Consider the following 22,035-nt stretch of genomic DNA (forward strand, 5'->3'; position numbering starts at 1 on the left):
CTGGCTGGGCCACTCAATGACATTCAGAGACTTGTCCCGAAGCCACTCCTGCATTGTCTTGGCTGTTCGCTTAGGGTCATTGTCCTGTTGGAAGGTGAATCTTCGCCCCAGTTTGAGGTCCTGAGTGCTGTGGAGCAGGTTTTCATCAAGGATCTCTCTGTACTTTGCTCCATTCATCTTTCCCTCGATCCTGACTCGTCTCCCAGTCCCTGCAGCTGAAAAACATCCCCACAGTATGATGCTGCCACCACCATGCTTTACCGTAGGGATGGTGCCAGGGCACTTCTCCCCCGATTGCTCAGTTTGGCCGGACGGTCAGCTCTAGGAAGGGTTTTTGGTGGGTCCAAACTTCTTCCATTTAAGAATGATGGAGGCCGGGGCCTCCCGAGTGACGTATCGGTCTAAGACACTGCATCGCAGTGCTTGAGGTATCACTAAAGACCCGGGTTCGATCCCAGGCTGTGTCACAACCGGCCGTGATCGGGAGTCCCATAGCAGTGCACATTTGTCACAATTTTAGAATAATGCTGTAACGTAATAAAATGTGGAGAAAGTCAAGGGTCTGAATAATTTCCAAATGCACTGTAGATTTATCAATAATGGCTGTTGATGCCGAAAAAGCTTTCAACTTTCCAGCGGAAATAATACATTTTATAAAAATATCATGTAAATGTACTAAAGCAAAAATATACACAAATAAGACATTATTCAATGAAATTGCATTAGAAAGGGGCACAAGACTCTCCCCTCCTGTTTGCACTGGCAATTGAACCGCTACCAGAAAGAATTAGACAGGACCCACATTATAATGTAACAGGTATCAGTATTGGTAAACATGAATATAAACTAAACTTATTTGCAGATGATCTCCTGATAACCTGACCAATACTGAAAACGCAATGCCCCCTTTGCTAAAAAATATTAGCAGAATCCTCTAAAATCTCAGGATATAAAATGAATGTGGAAAAAAAAGAAATAATGGTAATAGAAACAATAAAATAATAACTCATGATCTCAACATTCCTTTAAGYGGACCACAAAAATATTAAATACTTTGGGTGCTTGATAAGTGACAACAAACAACAAATATATAAAGATATCTTTATTCCATTACTCAACAATATGAAAGCAGATCTAATTAAACAATCTTCCCATATATTTTACAGGTAAAATAAACCTCTTTAGATTGGCATGGCTCCCAAAGTTTATACCAATTACCCCAGAGAAGACATTCTTTAAAAAAGTATAGTCGGTCATGATAGACTTTATTGGCAAATAACATTCATAGAAAAAAAAGGAATGTTTTACATATTTCTAAGTCTGAGGGTGGTTTTAACCTTCAAGACTTGGAATTGTATCAACTCGCTACCCAATACTTTTTTATTTGCGACATATAGTTAAATGCACKAAAGAGGAACAATGGGTACATATTGAAGATGAGCAAGCTTATCCCTAGAATATTTTTACGTGTCTATTTTCAAAGGATAAAGCTAAGAACATTAACTTCAGTTAATAATATAGCAATATGGAAGAAAATGAAACATTCTACAAAAACCAATATCACTCCCTAAAAACACAAGCCTATGGAACAATCCTTGGATAGCGTTTCAAAATTCACCTATAAATTGGTCCACATGGAAAACTAAAGGCATAGACACCGTAAATGGTAACAGGAAATACATTTATTTCTATGACAGAATTAAAAAACTATTTTGGACTGACCAATGTACAGTTCCTTCAGAAAGTATTCACACCCCTTGACTTTTTCCAAATGTTCTTGTGTTACAGCCTGAATAAAACGTTTATTAAATTGAGATATTTTGTCACTGGCCTACACACAATACCCCATAATGTCAATGTGGAATTATGTTTTTCAACTTCTAAGCTGAAATGTCTTTGTTATGGCAAGCCTATATAAAGTTAATGAGAAAAATGTGCTTAACAAGTCACATAATAAGTTGCATGGACTCACTCTGTGTGCAATAATAGTGTTTAACGTGATTTTAGAATGACAACCTCATCTCTGTACCGCACACATACAGGTAATTGTAAGATCCCTCAGTCAAGCAGTGAATTTCAAACACAGATCCAACCACAAACACCAGGGAGGTTTGAAAATGCCTTGGAAAGAAGGGCACCTATTGGTAGATTGGTAAAAATGAAAAATCAGACATTTAATATCCCTTTGAGCATGGTGAAGTTACTAACTGTTGGATGTTGTATCAAATACACCCAGTCACTACAAAGATACAGGCGTCCTTCCTAACTCAGTTACCAAAGAGGAAAGAAACTGCTCAGGGATTTCACCATGAGGCCAATGGTGACTTTACAGAGTTAATAACTGTGATAGGAGAAAAATTAGGACGGATCAACAACATTGTAGTTAATCCACAATACTAATTTAATTGACAGAGTGAAAAGAAGGAAGTCTGTACAGAATACAAATATTCCAAGACACTAAAGTAATGTGGCACAGCAATTCACTTTTTGTCCTGAATACAAATATCTAGATATTTAAAAAAACATGCAACTTAAAAGTTACATATCACAAAATGTATATTTGAAATCTTTTGGACATCAAAGCAACCTTAAGGGAAACTTATTTGAGTCAGAAAAGGATGATCATATGATAGGCAAGATATGTAAAACCTTGCAGAGAGCATATCCAATTGACAATTAGAAAAATATATAAACTATTGGAACTAAGACATAAAAAGAACACATCTTGGCACAAGATGGAGGGAATGTCTGAGCATAACTAATGAAATTACAGTTAACGAAAATCTACGCTTAATCCAGTACAAACTAATATATAGAATTTATTATAAAAGAGACAAAAATCACAGATTCTACAGCACAATGGCAGAGTCATGTTTTAAGTGTAAAACGAACTGGGACTCAATAATCCATGCTTTTTGGGAATGCTATAAAGTCCAAAGTTATGGGTGGAGCTAAAAAGTTGGCTGTCAGAAGAAGTATTACACTGTAAACATACTTTTAATCTGTCTGTCTGCATATTTCAAGACATGGCATATGGGGGTGTAGTGAGATACCCAATGGGCTGGASGATTCTCTCATCACTCATCTTGAAAAACCGTATACTAAAAACGTGGAACTCAATCAATCCGCCATCACTAACATAATGATTTATCATTGAAATATTGAAATAGCATGGGCGACCGAGAAAAACAAATTGGTACAATTGAAGGCCACGTGGCAATAATGCAGGCACTAAGGATGGGGGTGTGAGCATGCAGGTCTGGGCAGATGAGATGTAGTCATTGTTTGTGGGCGTCTGTACAGTAAGTTGTTGTTCGTATGTGTATGTTTGTATCTGGTGTGGGGAAAACATACTTTTTTAAAGAAAAATTAAATATGATTGTGTATACTAATATACTAATGATATACCTCATTATGCCCTAAAATCTCCTGGACTGAAGTGAAAGTAGTATCCTCTGTGTTGTGTGGTGGAAGTCCAAGTAGTCTGTGCTCATTTGAAAGTGAGAAGAGAAAGTTCGAAGAGAAAATAACTAAGAAGAAGTGCATACCGGTATGAAGAAGCGATCCACACAAAAGGCTTTATTATAATCACCACAATCCCCCTCAAATGCAGTATGCAGAAGTCTATAAATCCTTTGGTATGAAATGAACTGTCTGTGTGGATGAAGAGTCTTTCACATTTCTCAGTGGTCAGCCTGCATTTAGTAGAAGAAGCCTTGCCAATTACTACTGTGAATGTATCCATCCATTCATAATAACATTTTAGAGAAGCCTGCAGTCATGTCATCAAGATAGATCATACATGCTGTAGATCATTGATGGTGACAAGAATTCCCCAAATGTTGCCCCTTTTATTGACTTAGTGAATGATAATGGCATGCTTCAAACGTATTTAATTTTTTAAAGTTATGAAAAGAAGACGTAATGAGGTTAGTGAATATTTACCCACATTATAGGGAAGAGAGGGTACACTCTATAACAATGTCATAACATGAGCTAACAAACAATAATAATAAAACTGTACATATGATAGTTGGATTAAGTGATTTGATTCTTTAATTTGATCAATTAAGTGTTGAATTGCATGAATCCATTGGTAATAGCCAGTGTATTACATGTTTTAGATTAGGGACTAAGAAACCAGAAACCAAAAACATTTTTATGGTTTATTTTTTCTGGTAAAGTATAAGTAAGTTCCCACATGGTCAAGCCCAGGTACTGGTAAACCAGTTTGGTTAACCAAAACACATGTGATAAGAGGTGTGGTAACCACATTTATCAGAAGCAAAGGGAAACGGTCTCATGGGAAAGGGATATGCAATTTATGTTCAATGTATTATACGAAACATTTAAACAGGAAAAGCAATTTGAACATCTGAAACAAAGCTTATTACCTAAGCCTATAATTATTAAATTACAACTTGATTCAAACTGTACAAAAACAATTGACGCCGAGAATAAAAAGGACAGATGAGGACATATAATCTGACCTGTTAACTCTGTTTACAAGTCTCCCACGTTGGTTTGTCTCTGTGGTCTGTGCATTGTATGTTGGCTATCTGGGCAGACAGGAGGGGACCCCTACATCCCTGGGTCCCAACGTCCCTGACCCCAGGTTGGCAACACAGTGCATGATGGGACAGAGAGGCTCATGGGCCTTGAGGGCCTCCGTTAGACGCCTCTGCTCCTCAGACAGAAACTGCACATCCTTCTTCAGCTGTCTGTTCTTCTGCTCCAGACACTCATATGCCTGTATAGGACAAACTGGGCTCAGTTACTTTATAGTCTTACTTTCAGAGTTGAGTAAAATATTAATCTACTTCAGGGATGGGCAACTGCCGCATGAAGGTGTTCAGATCAATTCCACCCCCCACCCCCCCATTTCTTACATATGGCAAAATATGTAGAATTGCAGGAAATTTACTTTAAAACAGCTAATTTTCCTCTCCACTCCATGGCAAAATTAGTAGAACTGCATGAAATTACACTGGACAAAATATAAACGCAACGCATGTAAAATGTTGGTCCCATGTTTCATGAGCTGAAATATAAGATCCCAGAATGTTTGCATACACACAAAAAGCGAATTTATCTCAAATTCTGTGCACACATTTTTTTTTTTTAAATCCCTGTTAGTGAGCATTTCTCCTTTGCCAAGATAATCCATCCAACTGACAGTTGTGGCATATCAAGAAGCTGATTAAACAGCATTATCATTACACAGGTGCACCTTGTGCTGGGGACAATAAAAGTCCACCCTAAAATGTGCAGTTTTGTCACACAACACAATGCAACAGATGTTGCAGCATTGTCCACCAGAGCTGTTGCCAGAGTACTGAATGTTAATTTCTCTACCATAAGCTGCCTCAAATGTCATTTTTAATGAATTTGACAGTACATCCAACCGGTCTCACAACCACAGACCACGTGTAACCACGCCAGCCCAGGACCTCCACATCCGGCTTCTTCACCTGTGTGATCRTCTGAGACCAGCCACCCGGACAGCTGATGAAACTGTGGGTTTGTACAACTGAAGAATTTCTGCACAAACTGTTAGAAACCTTCTTACAGAAGCTCATCTGCATGCACGTTGGAGAAGCGTGCTCTTCACGGATGAATCCTGGTTTCAACTGTACCGGGCAGATGGCAGACAGCTGATGTTGTGAACAATGTCCCATGGTGGCGGTGGGGTTATGTTATGGGCAGGCATAAACTACGGATAATGTAGCTTATGGCAATTTGGGATGGCAATTTGAATGCACAGAGATACCATGACAAGATCCATTGTCGTTTGAAACTTGAAACTTGTCATTTGAAACTTGAAAAGATCCTGAGGCCCATTGTCATGCTATTCATCCGCCGCCATCATCTCATGTTTCGGCATGATAATGCACAGCCCCATGTCGCAAGGATCTGTACACAATTCATGGAAACTGTCCCAGTTCTTCCATGGCCTGCACTCACCAGACATGTCACCCATTGAGCATGTTTGGAATGCTCTGGATCAACGTGTACAACAGTGTGCTCCTGTTCCCGCCAATATCCAGCAACTTTGCACAGCCATTGAATAGGAGTGGGACAAAATTCCACAGGCCACAATCAACAGCCTATGCGAAGAAGATGTGTTGCGTTGCATGAGGCAAATGGTGGTCACACCAGATACTGACTGGCTTTCTGATCTACCCCCCTATCTTTTTTTAAGGTATCTGTGACCAACAGATGTATTCCCAGTCATGTGAAATCCATAGATTAGGGCCTAATGAATTTACTGATTTCCTTATATGAACTGTAACTCGATAGAAATTGTTGCATTTATATTTTTGTTCAGTATAGTTCTAAAATTGCTTAATCGTCTCTCCGCCCCATGACAAAATGTATAGAATTGCAGCAATCTTGGTTTAAAACTGCAACATTTTCTCTACATCACATGGCAAAATGTGTAGAATTGCACGAAATATACTACTAAACTTAAAATTTGTATCTCTGCTGTCAAGGGGGGAGGGGCACTAAAATGATTTGCTTGCAATTCGGTGGGTGGGTGGGTACACAGACCCGCGAGCCACTGCGGCCCCTCATGAGTTCAGATTTTTTGTGGTCCCCACCCCCTTCAAAGTTGCCAATCCCTGATCTACTTGATCGAGAGAATGAGTGTGACATTGATAGCTGTGTCATTACCGTCATATAACAAAAAATGTTAGACCATGTCAAAATAGGAGTTGTGTGATGATGAGGAGTCTGTTGTGCATGCACTGACCCACCTCATGCAGCTCATCCGCTCTTTGTGTCTGTTTTTTTCGGCTGTTCTTCGCTGCAACCCTGTTCTTTTCCCTTCTTTTTAGTCTCCTGTCTTCATCACCATCATCATCAGAGCTCTGCAGCTGAGGTACAGTTGGTCTGTATTACGTTTGTCACTATTAGAATATCACATACAAGCTGTTGCTCTTTAGCTTTGACTGATCTTTGTGTGGTCACTCAACACAATGTTGCTGGTGTAGATTATATTTTATCATACAAAATATTCAATGAAATAGAAATACAAGTGAAAATTAAAAAGTGGTAACCAAATAAGCCTAATACCAGTAGTGGAATAAGTACCCAATTGTCATACTTAAGTAAAAGTAAAGATACCTTAATAGAAAATGACTCAAGTAGAAGTGAAAGTCACCCAGTAAAACACTACTTGAGTAAAAGTCTAAAAGTATTTGGTTTTAAATATACTTAGGTATCAAAAGTCAATTTAATTGCTAAAATATACTACTAAGTAAAAGTATATATAATTTCTAATTCCTTATATTAAGCAAACCAGATTGTATTGTTATTTATGGACAGCCAGGGGCACAATCCAACACTCTGGCATCATTTACAAACGTAGCACGTGTGTTTAGTGAGTCGGCCAGATTAGCAGCAGTAGGGATGACCAGGGATGTTTTCTTGATAAGTGTGTGAATTTGGACATTTTCCTGTCCTGCTAAGCATTCCAAATGTAACAAGTACTTCTGTGTGTCAGGAAAATGTATGGAATAAAAAGTACATCATTTTTCTTCAGGAATGTAGTGAAGTAAATGTTGTCAAAAATATAAATAGTAAAGTAAATATACCCATAAAAACGACTTAAGTAGTACTTTAAAGTATGTTTACTTAAGTACTTTACACCACTGCCTAATACATTATTAAAGTAACGTTTCTATTTACGCTATTTAACACTTACCTCACATCTTTCAAGTAATAACATGTTTTGATTCTTGCTGTGTAGAAAGCTGCCAGAAATATCGCTGTCAGACATCACAGATGCGATAACAATGCATTGATAGATTACTTAAATACAAAACGTCAAAACAAGTCCTCCTCGAAAGTTTTATTTCAGATAGCAAGATCCAAGGTATGTACAAGTGAGACCGGGCGTATGCGAGACAAACAGTTTCACTTGTTCAAACTGCACTTGCCGCTTCTTTTCAATATTTATTTTAAGTCACGTGCTAAAAAGCGTCAGATGCCCTTGAGTGTTCAATCACCAGCAACGGAATAAAGTGCGCTCTAAAAAGCTGATTTGGGACAAGAGGAAAGTATCCTGTAAGTTTACTGTACCTGTATGATACTACTTGCTGAATTGTTGCAAATAGATGTAGGCTTGTTATATATAATATATTCTTGTTTCATACATTTCATTTACATTTTAGACCAGATAGAGTCCATCAACAGTCCATCATTACTTTAATACATGAAGGTCAGTCAATACGGAACATTTCAAGAACTTTGAAAATTTCTTCAAGTGCAGTTGCAAAACCCATCAAGCGCTATGATGAAATTGGCTCTCATGAGGAATGCCACAGGAAAGGAAGACCCAGAGTTACCTCTGCTGCAGAGGATAAGTTCATTAGAGTTACCAGCCTCAGATTGCAGCCCAAATAAATGCTTCTCAGAGTTCAAGTAATACATCTCAACATCAACTGTTCAGAGGACTGCACAAATCAGGCCTTCATGGTTGAATTTCTGTAAAGAAACCACTACTAAAAGGACACCAATAATAAGAAGAGAGCTGCTTGGGCCAAGAAACACGAGCAATGGACATTAGACCGGTGGAAATCTGTCCTTTGGYCTGATGAATCCAAATTCAAGATTTTTGGTTCCAAACGCTGCGTCTTTGAAACGCAGAGTAGGTGAACGGATGATCTTTGCATGTGTGGTTCCCACTGTGAATCATGGAGGAGGTGGTGTGATGGTGCTTTGCTGGTGACACTGTGATTTATTTAGAATTCAAGGCACACTTAACCAGCATGGCTACCACGGCATTCTGCAGCGATACACCATCCAATCTAGTTTGCAGTTAGTGGGACTATCATTTGTTTTTCAACAGGACCATGACCCAACACACCTTCAGGCTGTGTTACAGCTACTTGATCACAGGAGTGAGAGTGCTTTATCAGATGACCTGCCCTCCAAAATCACCCGACCTCAACCCAATTGAGATGGTTTGGACCGCAGAGTGAAGGAAAAGCAGCCAACAAGTGCTCAGCATAAGACTGCTAGAAAAGCATTCCAGGTGAAGCTGGTTGAGAGAATGCCAAGAGTGTACAAAGCTGTCATCAAGGCAAAGGGTGGCTACTTTTGAAGAATCTGAAATATAAAATATATTTTGATTTGTTTAACACTTTATTACGTGTTATTTCATAGTTGTGATGTTTCATAGTTTTGATCACTATTATTCTACAATGTAGAATGAGTAGGTGTCCAAACTTCTGATAGGTACTGTATATTTCCACACTATGAGGTTGGAATAATACTGTGAAAATGATGCCCTTTTAGTGTGAGTAGTTTGTTTTGGTGGAATGGAGTTTTGGCCTGTCTGATGACATCACCGAGCAGTAAATTGGTTAACAGACCAATAAGATAGTTCCAAACCTCTCTGCCAATTACTCAAACCACTACCAGACAGTCCTAACATTTTAATTGAAAACAATCACACTAAGGTACTGCATTGTTACCCAGTAATTATTTGATATTGAGATTTTTTAAAACCCAGCTGCATTGGACCTTTAAACCTGGCTGTTACAGCTTGTTTAAGTAGCCTTTATTCACATAAGCCCACAACTTGTGCGTTTTCAACTGTGACAAATGCCAAACGGCAAAGGGAAAAAAAGAATACCCAAGCAAAAAAATATATTTTTCCTTCTAATGACATTTAAATATACAGTATAAAAACAATGTACACTACTATTGGGTGCATTTCCCATTATCCATCATGTGAGGGCAGTATTGTATCACAGACTGCTGCAAACATAGGCCTTATCACTGTGGGGAGTACTACAGTATTGCATCCTTCCAATCACAAATAAGAGTACATGTTCCATGATCAGGAAGCATTTATGTGGCATGTATTTCACTCTGGTTTGTCATTGCTGTTACAAATGGCTGGCCTCTTTAGACCAGGAGCATAGTTGTTTCTGAGCTCTGTTTTCTCCATGGCTCTCTTGATGGGTGGTCTGGTCCTACTAGCTGTCTTTTCCTCTCCATTGGGCCTGCTGCTCAACACCTCCCCGAACACCTCCAGGGACTCAGCTGTGGGACACATTTTCAKCACCTGTCCCAGGCCCTCGGCCCTCTGCTGCACTACCTGGAGAGACTGGACAGCAGAGAAACATCAGTCACTCAAGACCCTGGTCATATATTAAACATACACTTGTGTTACATATAAAAGGGTGTGGTGGGTGGGAAATAATAGGAGAAAGCTACATAGACTGTCCTGTTACCTTCATTACTGCGCTGGCTTGCTTAAACAAACGAGGTGCAGCATCCAATAAGGTGGTCATGATGTTTTCTGAACAGAGAAAGTTCACTGACTATCAATCAAAATCATGGGAACATAACATTTCATGTTCCAGTGTCATGCAAAACGAGACATTTCCAGTATACTATTCTGTAAGCGTTTGAGTTGATTGGATCTGATTGGGCTAAATGCTTGCCTTGTACTGGGTCCTTTCCCATTTCTTGTGGCTTCACTACTTCTTCATACATTCCCTAAAAATAGAGCATACTTTCATTTTGTGAACACATGGTACATGCTATATTTTCAAATGTATGAAATTTCAAACTGCAGTATTAAGTGTGAGTGTGACCATTATGGCTATGCAAAAGCAATGCTTCCATTTTCAATGGGACCACTCAATCAGACATAATACATAAATTCAGACGTAATAAAACGTGAAACCAACCATGAGTTTACGCTCCGCCTTTAGTGACCGTACGACATAGGGGAGGATCTCTTTAGGACCTTTACGTCGTTTCCGAGACGTTTCCACAATGTTCTCATCCAGCAGCTCATCAAGTGCACTGCATTCATCTTCTAAGAAGTGATATTATACTGTTGTAAAGCAATTTAAAAGTCTTTCTGAATTACATTTTTTTATAGCATTAATGTGGGAACTCAACATCTACGTATCGTACCAATAATTGTCATTAGACTGAGCAACAACCTCGTCCAGTTCAAACTTTACTTGATATCAACTCACCGATGACACCAAGTTCCTCCTCCCTCACTGAATAATCTTTACATTGATGTCCTATTGTGCCTTGAGCTGCTTAATAAGAATCAAAACGATCTGTGCTCACATTTACAGCAGGCTACATTTCTAATACTTTAATATCACATGCAGCTAGCAAGAATAGATGGTTTCCAGAAACAGCCAAATTATGGAGTTACGGGTGCATTCAACAGATATTCTGGTTTACTATAAAACATGTTCACCATCTTCAAAACAACTGATCAAAGGGGATAATAACAAACTCATTGCAGTGTGGTTGATAGTACACAGATATGTCTTCTTTTCAACTGAAAGGCAATAGATGTATTTMAAATTACAATAAAATTAATAGGAGACAGTTAGGAGATATGCCCACCCTCTTCATCAGGAGCCTCCTCCCACGTCTGATTATTGATCAACACGTTTTCTTGAACAGCAGTCTCGAAGTTCTAAAAATCAAGAGATCAAGTTCAATTGAGACTCCGCCATATAACGTTGCCATGAGCAACAGGATGAACTGCAGATATTGCAGAATAATGCAATGCATTCTTTTTTATTTATTTAACTAGGCAAGTCATTCACACCAATGATGTGTATAAACCTGGTTGATGATGCTATGTATTGGCCATTGCGAGGCTTTGAAGTAACCAGTCGGCCATATTGGCACTCCCCAGTCATCCCCCCAGGGAATTAATTTAATTCTACAGTATTTCAATTAAATGTTTCATGGACAAAGGTACATGTATTTTTTWAATATTATTTTTTACATTGGGCACAGTAACATTAGTCATCTCTAAAAAAATATAGTTAAACTGGGTGGTTTGAGCCCTGAATTCTGATTGGCTGAAGGTCACGGTATATCAGACMTTATACCATAGGTATGACAAAACATTTAGTTTTACTGCCCTAATTACATTGGTAACCAGTTTATAATAGCAATAAGGCTCCTCAGGGGTTTCTGATATATGGCCAATATGCCACGGCTAATGGCCGTTCTTAGGGACTACGCAACGAGGGCCTTACTGCTTAAGTTAAAGTTAAGGAAAAGTTATTTTTTGTCATTAAAAAAAATGTTTAGCTCACATATCATTTAAAATTATGCATTAAGGTGTCTGTAATATAATAAATGTGGCAAAAATGAATGTAGACAATGTAGATGACTCCTTGCTGTCCCCAGTCCACCTGGCCTTGCTGCTGTTCCATTTTCAACTGTTCTGCCTGCGGCTATGGAACCCTGACCTGTCCACCGGACGTGCAACCTGTCCACTACCTGTCCCAGACCTGCTGTTTTCAACTCTCTAGAGACCGCAGGAGTGGTAGAGATACTCTTAATGATCGGCTATGAAAAGCCAACTGACATTTACTCCTGAGGTGCTGACTTGCTGCACCCTCGACTACTGTGATTATTATTATTTGACCATGCTGGTCATTTATGAACATTTGAACATCTTGGCCATGTTCTGTTATAATCTCCACCCGGCACAGCCAGAAGAGGACTGGCCACCCCTCATAGCCTGGTTCCTCTCTAGGTTTCTTCCTAGGTTTTGGCCTTTCTAGGGAGTTTTTCCTAGCCACCGTGCTTCTACACCTGCATTGCTTGCTGTTTGGGGTTTTAGGCTGGGTTTCTGTACAGCACTTCGAGATATTAGCTGATGTACGAAGGGCTATATAAATAAACTTGATTGATTGAATAAACACATATCTATAGCTTCCAAAATATTTTCTTACAATGGTGGGGGAGTGTCAAGATGAAGTCACGTGGCTTAAACACAGCGCCCCCTATCAGCCATCTAGTATAAAAATAGATTCACACAGTATGTACTGTATGCATGTACACAAGTGTTCTTCCTCGCTCTCTAAAAGACAATTTATGTTTGATCTGAAAATGAGGTCGGAGGCACCGTATGGACGGTGTGACGCAATTGCCCCCCAATTAAGTCAATGCCGAGCTATATGGAGCCCACAAAAGCCATACAAAGCATTTCCCCTCACATTTTCGGATCAAGCATAAATTTGCTTTAAATGCTGCACGGCCAATGCAGATGTCTGATTGACCATGTAGCGCTTTTAAATGTTAGTTGTTGTGGATGTCGGTCTGATATTGCGGTTTCTTCATGTACCACCGACTCAACATTTAACTTACCTAACTATAGTAATTTAGCTAACGAAAGTATCACATCGCAAGCTAGTAGTTATATATCTTACAAACAAAAAAAATAACTAGACAGAGACGTAAACAATCGATCGACTCACCGCCAGCAACTCTTCCTGTAACAGTTGCTTGGCTTCCTCGGATAGCTGAGGTTGGCCATTCAAAACCTTCTTCAGTAGTTCTTTGTATTTCTTAATTTGTTCGACCACATTTTTTTTCGACGTAAACTTCACCCTATATTCTTCATCTTTATTCAAGCAGATCTCCATCTTTTGCGCCAAATGTTTGAAATGATTCTGCAATGACCGGAACCGGAAATTAAATGTGTGGTTCTAGGAATAAAGGCGCGTAGGGAAACGAAACGGTGTAAAAAAACGTTCCAACTCACATAATTCACTTTGAACTTCAACTCTATTTTTTGTTGTTGTCTATAGCTTCAATGGATGGTGGCTTTGTTGATTGCCATTGCCACATCACAGCCTATGAATTTGCCGAGGTATGTGTACACAAATGAGTGGGTATGTAGCAAAAGGCCTGTGGTATGTAGGCTAATGTAACAGAAGCGTTAGGTTAGTATTCAACTGTTATGCAAGCGTGGGTGCTTATGTGTGCTGCCCACCAGAAGGCAGTCTCGCAACTAGGAAGCGTGAAAAATGGTCGCATCGAGTCCACAGCAATACTTGCAGACAGTTGACTATGCTATGACCAATACATTATTCAAGGGTGAATGTTCAAAAGTGACAGTACAAAAGTGTATGTCTATTCTGCAGGATTTAGAGGATGTGATCAAGAGGACCAGAGAGGTTAGTTATAGCTATTATATAATATATGTAAAATGTTTAATGATATAAAGTTAATATGAATAAAATCTTGATTACTGTATTTATTAACAGTTGTATTGTAGTCTACATCAGATGTTTTGCCATTTCAGGCTGGAGTCAAAACACTTATTTCTGTCACTGAAGAGCCCAGTGAGTTTGAAAGAGTTATCCAGCTGTTTAAAAGGTTAGTATCATACACAACATATCTTATTTGCAGAACATAATAGCCCATATTCAGAAATGTCATAGTTTTATAATAGCAAATTCTGTGCCTTGTGATATCCTGCTCAAAATGCATACATTATAACACACAAAAGAATAGTTAAACTCACTATCAAAATGTTCCATTGGCTTCCAGCAGCTTTTGACTGTGAGTTTTTTTTCTCTCCAAGAGACATTTATCTGTTCTTGTAGTACATTGAGACACTGTGAAACTGTTTTATGAATGTTGTCTTTGAGTTACTCTTACTGTTGCTCTTTCAGCTACCCAGATCTAGTTGCACCATGTTTTGGAATCCACCCAGTCCAAGGCTGTGGGTCCCATGACCAGCGCAGCGTGAAGATTCAGGTACAAACATTCACACACAGTTAGCAGATCAACACACACTCAATTAATAGACATCAAACACATGTCAGACAGTCAGCCTTATGTTAGATATTATGGTTATAAACAAAATGTAACTCTATAACATCATGTTGATGGTGTCTCAGGATGAGAGGAACAAGCATGCTGACTTTTCCCAAAACATCTCTTATTACAGGACTTGGAGCCTGCCTTGCACTTGTTCCAGAAGTACAGAGATGACATTGTTGCAGTTGGAGAGGTATGTACTGTACTGTAGGCCTACTCATAGAATTCTATGGTAAAGCCTGTTATCACATCTCTAGTCCTATGCAGCAGGTCTGTCTGGCCCTGCATCATGCTTAATCTTACGTAAACACACGTGTCATATCCTGGTGTAAAAACTGTCAGATGATATGACTTCTGTAAAGCAAAAGGATTAGGCTTATTAAGCCTGAGATCCGACTTGCTAAAGTGAAAGTGCACGCTGCAACAATAACTTCTTAAATCACTAACAATTCACCCTGCCGGCTAAACCCTTAATGATCTATATCCTTCGCAAGAGCTTTGGAAGGAATGCATGTCTGGCAGAAAGCATTCTTTCACAAAGTTAATTTGGTGGAGCCCAGAGAGGCAGGTATTAGTACAAAGTCAACCATGTCTCCCAGTCAGTAACAGCACAGAGTAAGCTAGTGGGGACAGGGTGCTCTAGCTGGACATTCCCAGCATGTGTTTTTGTTTGGGACTGACTGTTGGCCTGGACTTGGAAAGCTTTGACTATCCGCCCACTGTTCAACTGGTTTCCATTAAGCTGCCCAGTGCCCATTTCAGCTTTGTGCTGAGGTGCAATTCCATGGTAATGGAATTACGCTGAGACTCAGATTTTTTTTCACCAAACAGAAACCATTGATTTCAAAATTTCACAAACCATAAAACTCTATACACACAATGACTACTTTTAATAATTTCCACTGAACCTTTTAATTAAAAAAAATACAGGAAGAACTGTGCACATACAATGTTTTGTAACAGAATCAAACTGAGGGAGATTTTACCGTAATTCTGTTACCAAACTTTGCATCTGCAAAATGTTTCCAGTAATTTATTTATGTACTGTCTAAATTGTTCTAAGTAGTAATTGTGCATAGAGGTACATGGTTTGTTAAAGATTGAAATCAATGGTTTTTGTTTAGCATACATTCAGTCAATAGACTGAATCAATGCAATGATAATGTTTTTCTATTGCCCCTCATCCTTTAAACAGTCTCTTTTTCTTCTTTTGATTACAGATTGGTCTTGACTTCACACCTTGGTATGCCCCCACTTCTCAGGAGAGAGAGGAACAGTTGACTGTTTTCACCAAGCAATTACAAATATCCAAGGATCTGGATTTGCCGGTGTGAGTTTATCGTGGATAGCCTTGGTCCGTAGTACTGTGTGTGCTAGGAGACACATTACATTCATGTAATCAGATTGCGAGCAACTGCAACAAGCCATGTCCTTGGCAGGGACAAGAACAGGCTTTGCATGGAATGTCTCACTATAACTGGATATTAAGGAGCATTATTATTTGTCACTACTATATTTCTCCTGACAGTTTCTTGTTGTGTGCATTTCCTCTTTGACGCAGGAACATCCATTCCCGATCAGCTGCAAAGGTCACCATAGCTACTCTGAAAGAACAGGGTGGGTGTCTTCATTTTTTAAATTTTTAAATTTTAAATTTCACCTTTATTTAACCAGATAGGCTAGTTGAGAACAAGTTCTCATTTGTAACTGCGACCTGGCCAAGATAAAGCATAGCAAATCGACACATACAACAACACAGAGTTACACATGGAATAAACAAAACATACAGTCAATAATACAGTACAAAAATAAGTCTATATACAATGTGAGCAAATGAGGTGAGATAAGGGAGGTAAAGGCAAAAAAAGGCCATGGTGGCGTGGTAAATACAATATAGCAAGTAAAACACTGGAATGGTAGATTTGCAGTGGAAGAATGTGCAAAGTAGAAATTGAAATTATGTGGTGCAAAGGAGCAAAATAAAGAAATAAATACAGTAGGGGAAGCGGTAGTTGTTTGGGCTAAATTATAGATGGGCTATGTACAGGTGCAGTAATCTGTGAGCTGCTCTGACAGCTGGTGCTTAAAGCTAGTGAGGGAGATAAGTGTTTCCAGCTTCAGAGATTTTTGCAGTTCGTTCCAGTCATTGGCAGCAGAGAACTGGAAGGAAAGACGACCAAAGGAGGAATTGGCTTTGGGGGTGACCAGTGAGATATACCTGCTGGGGCGCGTGCTACGAGTGAGTGCTGCTATGGTGACCAGTGAGCTGAGATAAGGCGGGGCTTTACCTAGCAGAGACTTGTAGATAACCTGTAGCCAGTGGGTTTGGCGACGAGTATGAAGTGAGGGCCAACCAACGAGAGCGTACAGGTCGCAATGGTGGGTAGTGTATGGGGCTTTGGTGACAAAATGGATGGCACTGTGATAGACTGCATCCAGTTTGTTGAGTAAAGTGTTGGAGGCTATTTTATAGATGACATCACCGAAGTCGAGGATCGGTAGGATGGTCAGTTTTACGAGGGTATGTTTGGCAGCATGAGTGAAGGATGCTTTGTTGCGATATAGGAAGCCGATTCTAGATTTAATTTTGGATTGGAGATGCTTAATTTGAGTCTGGAAGGAGAGTTTACAGTCTAGCCAGACACCTAGGTATTTGTAGTTGTCCACTTATTCTAAGTCAGAGCCGTCCAGAGTAGTGATGCTGGATGGGCGACCAGGTGCGGGCAGTGATCGGTTGAATAGCATGCATTTAGTTTTACTTGCGTTTAAGAGCATTTTTGAGGCCACAGAAGGAGAGTTGTATGGCATTGAAGCTCATCTGGAGGTTAGTTAACACAGTGTCCAATAAGGGGCCAGAAGTATACAGAATGGTGTCGTCTGCGTAGAGGTGTATCAGAGAATCACCAGCAGCAAGAGCAACATCATTGATGTATACAGAGAAGAGAGTCGGCCCGAGGATTGAACCCTGTGGCACCCCCATAGAGACGGCCAGAGGTCCGGACAACAGGCCCTCTTCTTCTCTGACACACTGAACTCTATCAGAGAAGTAGTTGGTAAACCAGGCGAGGCAATCATTTGAGAAACCAAGGCTGTCGAGTCTGCCAGTAAGAATGTGGTGATTGACAGAGTCGAAAGCCTTGGCCAGGTCGATAAATACGGCTGCACAGTAATGTCTCTTATCGATGGCGGTTATGATGTCATTTAGGACCTTGAGCGTGGCTGAGGTGCACCCATGACCAGCTCTGAAACCAGATTGCATAGCGGAGAAGGTACGGTGGGATTCGAAATGGTCGGTAATCTGTTTGTTAACTTGGCTTTCAAAGACCTTAGAAAGACAGGGTAGGATAGATATAGGTCTGTAGCAGTTTGGGTCTAGAGTGTCACCCCCTTTGAAGAGGGTGATGACCATGGCAGCTTTCCAATCTTTGGAAATCTTAGACGATACGAAAGAGAGGTTGAACAGGCTAGTAATAGGGGTTGCAACAATTTCGGCAGATAATTTTAGAAAGAGAGGGTCCAGATTGTCTAGCCCGGCTGATTTGTAGGGGTCCAGATTTTGCAGCTATTTCAGAACATCAGCTATCTGGATTTGGGTGAAGGAGAAATGGTGGGGGCTTTGGCGGGTTGCTGTGGAGGGTGCCGGGCAGTTGACCGGGGTAGGGGTAGCCAGGTGGAAAGCATGGCCAGCCGTAGAGAAATGCTTATTGAAATTCTCAATTATAGTGGATTTATCGGTGGTGACAGTGTTTCCTAGCCTCAGTGCAGTGGGCAGCTGGGAGGAGGTGCTCTTATTCTCCATGGACTTTACAGTGTCCCAGAACTTTTTTGAGTTAGTACTACGTGATGCAAATTTCTGTTTGAAAAAGCTAGCCTTAGCCTTCCCAACTGCCTGTGTATATTTGTTCCTAACTTCCCTGAAAAGTTGCATATCACGGGGGCTATTCGATGCTAATGCAGAACGCCACAGATGTTTTTGTGCTGGTCAAGGGCAGACAGGTCTGGAGTGAACCAAGGACTATATCTATTCCTAGTTCAATTTTTTTTGAATGGGGCATGCTTATTTAAGATGGTGAGGAAGGCACTTTTAAAGAATAGCCAGGCATCATCTACTGACGGGATGAGGTCAATGTCATTCCAGGATACCCCGGCCAAGTCGATTAGAAAGGCCTGCTCGCAGAAGTGTTTTAGGGAGCGTTTGACAGTGATGAGGGGTGGTCGTTTGGTCGCAGACCCATTACGGATGCAGGCAATGAGGCAGTGATCGCTGAGATCTTGATTGAAAACTGCAGAGGTGTATTTGGAGGGCGAGTTAGTTAGGATGACATCTATGAGGGTGCCCGGGGCAGAGGGAGGTCTATAGCAAGCGGCAACAGTGAGATACTTGTTTCTGGAAAGGTGAATTTTTAGAAGTAGAAGCTCGAATTGTTTGTGTACAGACTTGTATAGTAATACAGAACTCTGCAGGCTATCTTTGCAGTAGATTGCAACACCGCCCCCTTTGGCAGTTCTATCTTGGCGGAAAATGTTATAGTTAGCGATGGAGATTTCAGGGTTTTTGGTGGTTTTCCTAAGCCAGGATTCAGACACGGCTAAGACATCCGGGTTGGCAGAGTGYGCTAAAGCAGYGAGTAAAACAMATTTAGGGAGTAGGCTTCTAATGTTAACATGCATGAAACCAAGGCTTTTACGGTTACAGAAGTCAACAAATGAGAGCACCTGGGGAGTGGGAGTGGGGCTAGGCACTGCAGGACCTGGATGAACCTCTACATCACCAGAGGAACAGAGGAGAAGTAGGATAAGGGTATGGCTAAATGCTATACGAACTGGCCGTCTAGCACGTTCGGAACAGAGAGTAAAAGGAGCAGGTTTCTGGGCACGATAGCATAGATTCAAGGCATAGTGTACAGACAARGGTAAGGTAGGATGTGAGTACATTGGAGGTAAACCTAGGCATTGAGTAATGATGAGAGAGATATAGTCTCTAGAGACGTTTAAACCAGGTGATATTATCGCATATGTATGAGGTGGAACAACATGGTTGGTTAAGGCATATTGAGCAGGGCTAGAGGCTCTACAGTGAAATAAGACAGTAATCACTAACCAGGACAGTAATGGACGAGGCATATTGATATTAGAGAGAGGCATGCATAGCCAAGTGAACATATGGGTCCAGTGAGTGGTTGGGCTGACTGGGGACACGGCGATTCAGACAATTAGCAGGCCGATGCTAACAAGCTAACAGTTAGTAGGCCGGGGCTAAACAAGCTAGCAGTTAGACCGGGGCTGGCAAGCTAGCAGTTAGCAGAATGGGTTAGCAAGCAAGCAGTTAGCAGGGGCTAGCAGTTAGCAGACCGGGGCAGGCAAGCTAGCAGTTAGCCGACCGGGGCAAGCAAGCTAGCAGTTAGCAGACCGGGGCTAGCAAGTTAGCCTTTTGGGGGACGTCGCAATGGGAGTAAGTTTGTTTTTGCCTCTTCGTGCGGTGACGTCGAAGGATTACATAAGAGGACAGCCTCATTGCTGAAGTGATTAATATTGCATTTTTACGAGGCCTTAACTATTTTGGCTATCCTATCAGGTATCACTTGTGCTCTGCTGCACAACTTTGCAGGGAAACCATCAGTGGCCATGGAAGGAGTGCAGGCAGGGTACTTCTTCTCCTTCCCTCCAGCTGTCTGTAGGAATGACCAGGTGAGCGATACAGTTGTTCATTAACCTGGAGTCATTCAGTAATCTCTCAGTACATTTTCTGTAGGTATTGTGGAGTCACCAAAAGTACTGTATGTCCTCATTGTTATAGGAATCCCTTATCTTTTCTATAGAAATACCTTATCTTTTCTAACACCTTAATCTTTGAACAAGCTCGTCTCAAGTTCAAATTTTAAAGACTGATTAAAGATTGGTGTAAGGCTTCTTTTACTGGGCCAGAAATGCTCACAATGCATTTCTGCAAAACAACTCTGAAACGGCCATATGGCGTGATAAAACCAGACATGATTTGTGGTGGTTGCTGTTGAGTCCCCTCATAATGACTGTGTTATTACTGTGTTATAACAGAAAGCCAAGCTGATCAAACAGATTCCATTAGAACACATCTGTCTGGAGACAGACTCTCCTGCCTTGGGACCAGAAAAACATGTGGGTCATCATTTGGAATGCATCATTATGTAAAGCAGCATCCTGATAGTTTTGTATAATTGTTCTTATTCTATGTCTCCCCTCTGCAGGTAAGGAATGAACCCAAGAACATATCACTGGTCTGTGAGTACATTGCTCATGTCAAAGGAATCACACCTCAAATGGTAATTCATGCCACTACAGATAATGCCCTCAGATTGTTCCCAAAAATTAAGAGACTTGAGTGACACGTTTTGTAATTAAATTAATSTTGTGTTATCTCATGCTGTGTTTCTGAAAATGAAATGGAATTGTGAAATAAAATGCTCAATCAACAAGTGTTTTTGCATATGTGATGGACACTTCKATATATAATTTAAGTGCCATTTATTTCAGAAATATTCCACTTGGTGCTGAATGGTTCCTCTGCTTCATTATACCAGGTGGGACTTGTCTGAAAAAACAAAACAAAAAAACAATATATGTATCCATAGCTTGTATTATTAACCATTAGGGGCGACATGGTTTCAATTTGAGGAACATTTTTAAAGACCTCAAGTTCATGGATKKGCGGCAGGGTAGCCTAGTGCTTAGAGCATTGGACTAGTTACTGAAAGGTTGCAAGATCGAATCCCCGAGTTGACAAAGTAAACATCTTTCGTTCTACCCCTGAACAAGACGAACAAGACAGTTAACCCACCTAGGCCGTCATTGAAAATAAGAATTTGTTCTTAACTGGCTTGCCTAGTTAAAAAAGGACAAAAGAAAACATGTAATAACATCCAGAAATCCTGTTTCTGTTTGGTCAGGTTCACATCAGCAGACACTAACATCACTATCTATGGACACACAACACACTCAGCAGTCTTTGGCAATGCTTACGGCTTTCTTCGAAGTGTTTTCGCTCCGGGTATTTCGTGACATGTCCTGCAGCTGTCCAAGCAGACCGTTGCTCCGGAGTCACTGCCTGGAGCGACTTGAAGTCGCAGGTGTTTTGCAAATGACAGTCAAAATGTCTCTTCTCTGCTCTTTCCCAAAACTTGCTGTCAATCTCTACTCGACACCACGTTTCTCGTAGCGTGTTTAATTCGAATAGGGCACCCTCTTTATATTTTGACATGTTTGATAGGCTTTACAACATCACAATAGCAAGTAGCAGCCAAATGACGTGGGGCGTAATGAGCGCATTGTTGTCTTTAGTCGCGCCGCGGTTTCCATGGATCTGGAAACCTGAGAATTTCGCGCAACAATGCAAACTGTGGCAACGTGGAAGTGTAGTGATGTAGGCCTGCGTGTGCC

The 22,035-nt window shown here is 40.5% G+C and overlaps 4 protein-coding genes across 6 annotated transcripts; 1 reads left to right on the top strand and 3 right to left on the bottom strand.

Annotated features, from left to right (window-relative positions):
* Nucleotides 1–1,116: 1,116 nt before the first annotated feature.
* Nucleotides 1,117–9,084, bottom strand: batf3 (basic leucine zipper transcription factor, ATF-like 3). The gene is made up of 3 exons (XM_023973742.2): nt 7,709–9,084; nt 6,759–6,878; nt 1,117–4,750 (listed from the first exon to the last, which is right to left on the bottom strand). The coding sequence occupies exons 1-3, from the start codon at nt 7,781–7,783 to the stop codon at nt 4,556–4,558; spliced, it is 390 nt and encodes a 129-aa protein (XP_023829510.1). The 5' UTR covers nt 7,784–9,084; the 3' UTR covers nt 1,117–4,555.
* Nucleotides 9,085–9,430: 346 nt separating this feature from the next.
* nsl1 (NSL1 component of MIS12 kinetochore complex) lies at nt 9,431–13,499 on the bottom strand. 2 transcript variants are annotated; one of them, XM_023973867.1, is made up of 7 exons: nt 13,272–13,499; nt 11,395–11,467; nt 11,007–11,072; nt 10,710–10,840; nt 10,461–10,515; nt 10,248–10,315; nt 9,431–10,120 (listed from the first exon to the last, which is right to left on the bottom strand). In XM_023973867.1, exons 1-7 carry the CDS (start codon nt 13,437–13,439, stop codon nt 9,878–9,880), a joined length of 804 nt encoding a protein of 267 aa, XP_023829635.1. In that variant the 5' UTR covers nt 13,440–13,499; the 3' UTR covers nt 9,431–9,877. The 2 variants fall into 2 exon arrangements, with proteins under 2 accessions (XP_023829635.1, XP_023829636.1); XM_023973868.2 differs by lacking the exon at nt 11,007–11,072 and having other exon boundaries at nt 13,272–13,498.
* Nucleotides 13,500–13,509: 10 nt separating this feature from the next.
* Nucleotides 13,510–21,074, top strand: tatdn3 (TatD DNase domain containing 3). 2 transcript variants are annotated; one of them, XM_023973865.2, is made up of 10 exons: nt 13,510–13,666; nt 13,941–13,973; nt 14,102–14,175; nt 14,475–14,559; nt 14,753–14,815; nt 15,843–15,952; nt 16,184–16,239; nt 20,198–20,310; nt 20,677–20,757; nt 20,847–21,074. In XM_023973865.2, exons 1-10 carry the CDS (start codon nt 13,610–13,612, stop codon nt 20,982–20,984), a joined length of 810 nt encoding a protein of 269 aa, XP_023829633.1. In that variant the 5' UTR covers nt 13,510–13,609; the 3' UTR covers nt 20,985–21,074. The 2 variants fall into 2 exon arrangements, with proteins under 2 accessions (XP_023829633.1, XP_023829634.1); XM_023973866.2 differs by lacking the exon at nt 14,753–14,815 and having other exon boundaries at nt 13,518–13,666.
* On the bottom strand, nt 21,066–22,034 carry spata45 (spermatogenesis associated 45). The gene is made up of 2 exons (XM_070435882.1): nt 21,619–22,034; nt 21,066–21,190 (listed from the first exon to the last, which is right to left on the bottom strand). Exons 1-2 carry the CDS (start codon nt 21,854–21,856, stop codon nt 21,171–21,173), a joined length of 258 nt encoding a protein of 85 aa, XP_070291983.1. The 5' UTR covers nt 21,857–22,034; the 3' UTR covers nt 21,066–21,170.
* Nucleotide 22,035: the final 1 nt, after the last annotated feature.

The sequence above is a fragment of the Salvelinus sp. IW2-2015 genome, linkage group LG28 (genome assembly GCF_002910315.2).
Source record: "Salvelinus sp. IW2-2015 linkage group LG28, ASM291031v2, whole genome shotgun sequence".
Classification (NCBI taxonomy): Eukaryota; Metazoa; Chordata; class Actinopteri; order Salmoniformes; family Salmonidae; genus Salvelinus; species Salvelinus sp. IW2-2015.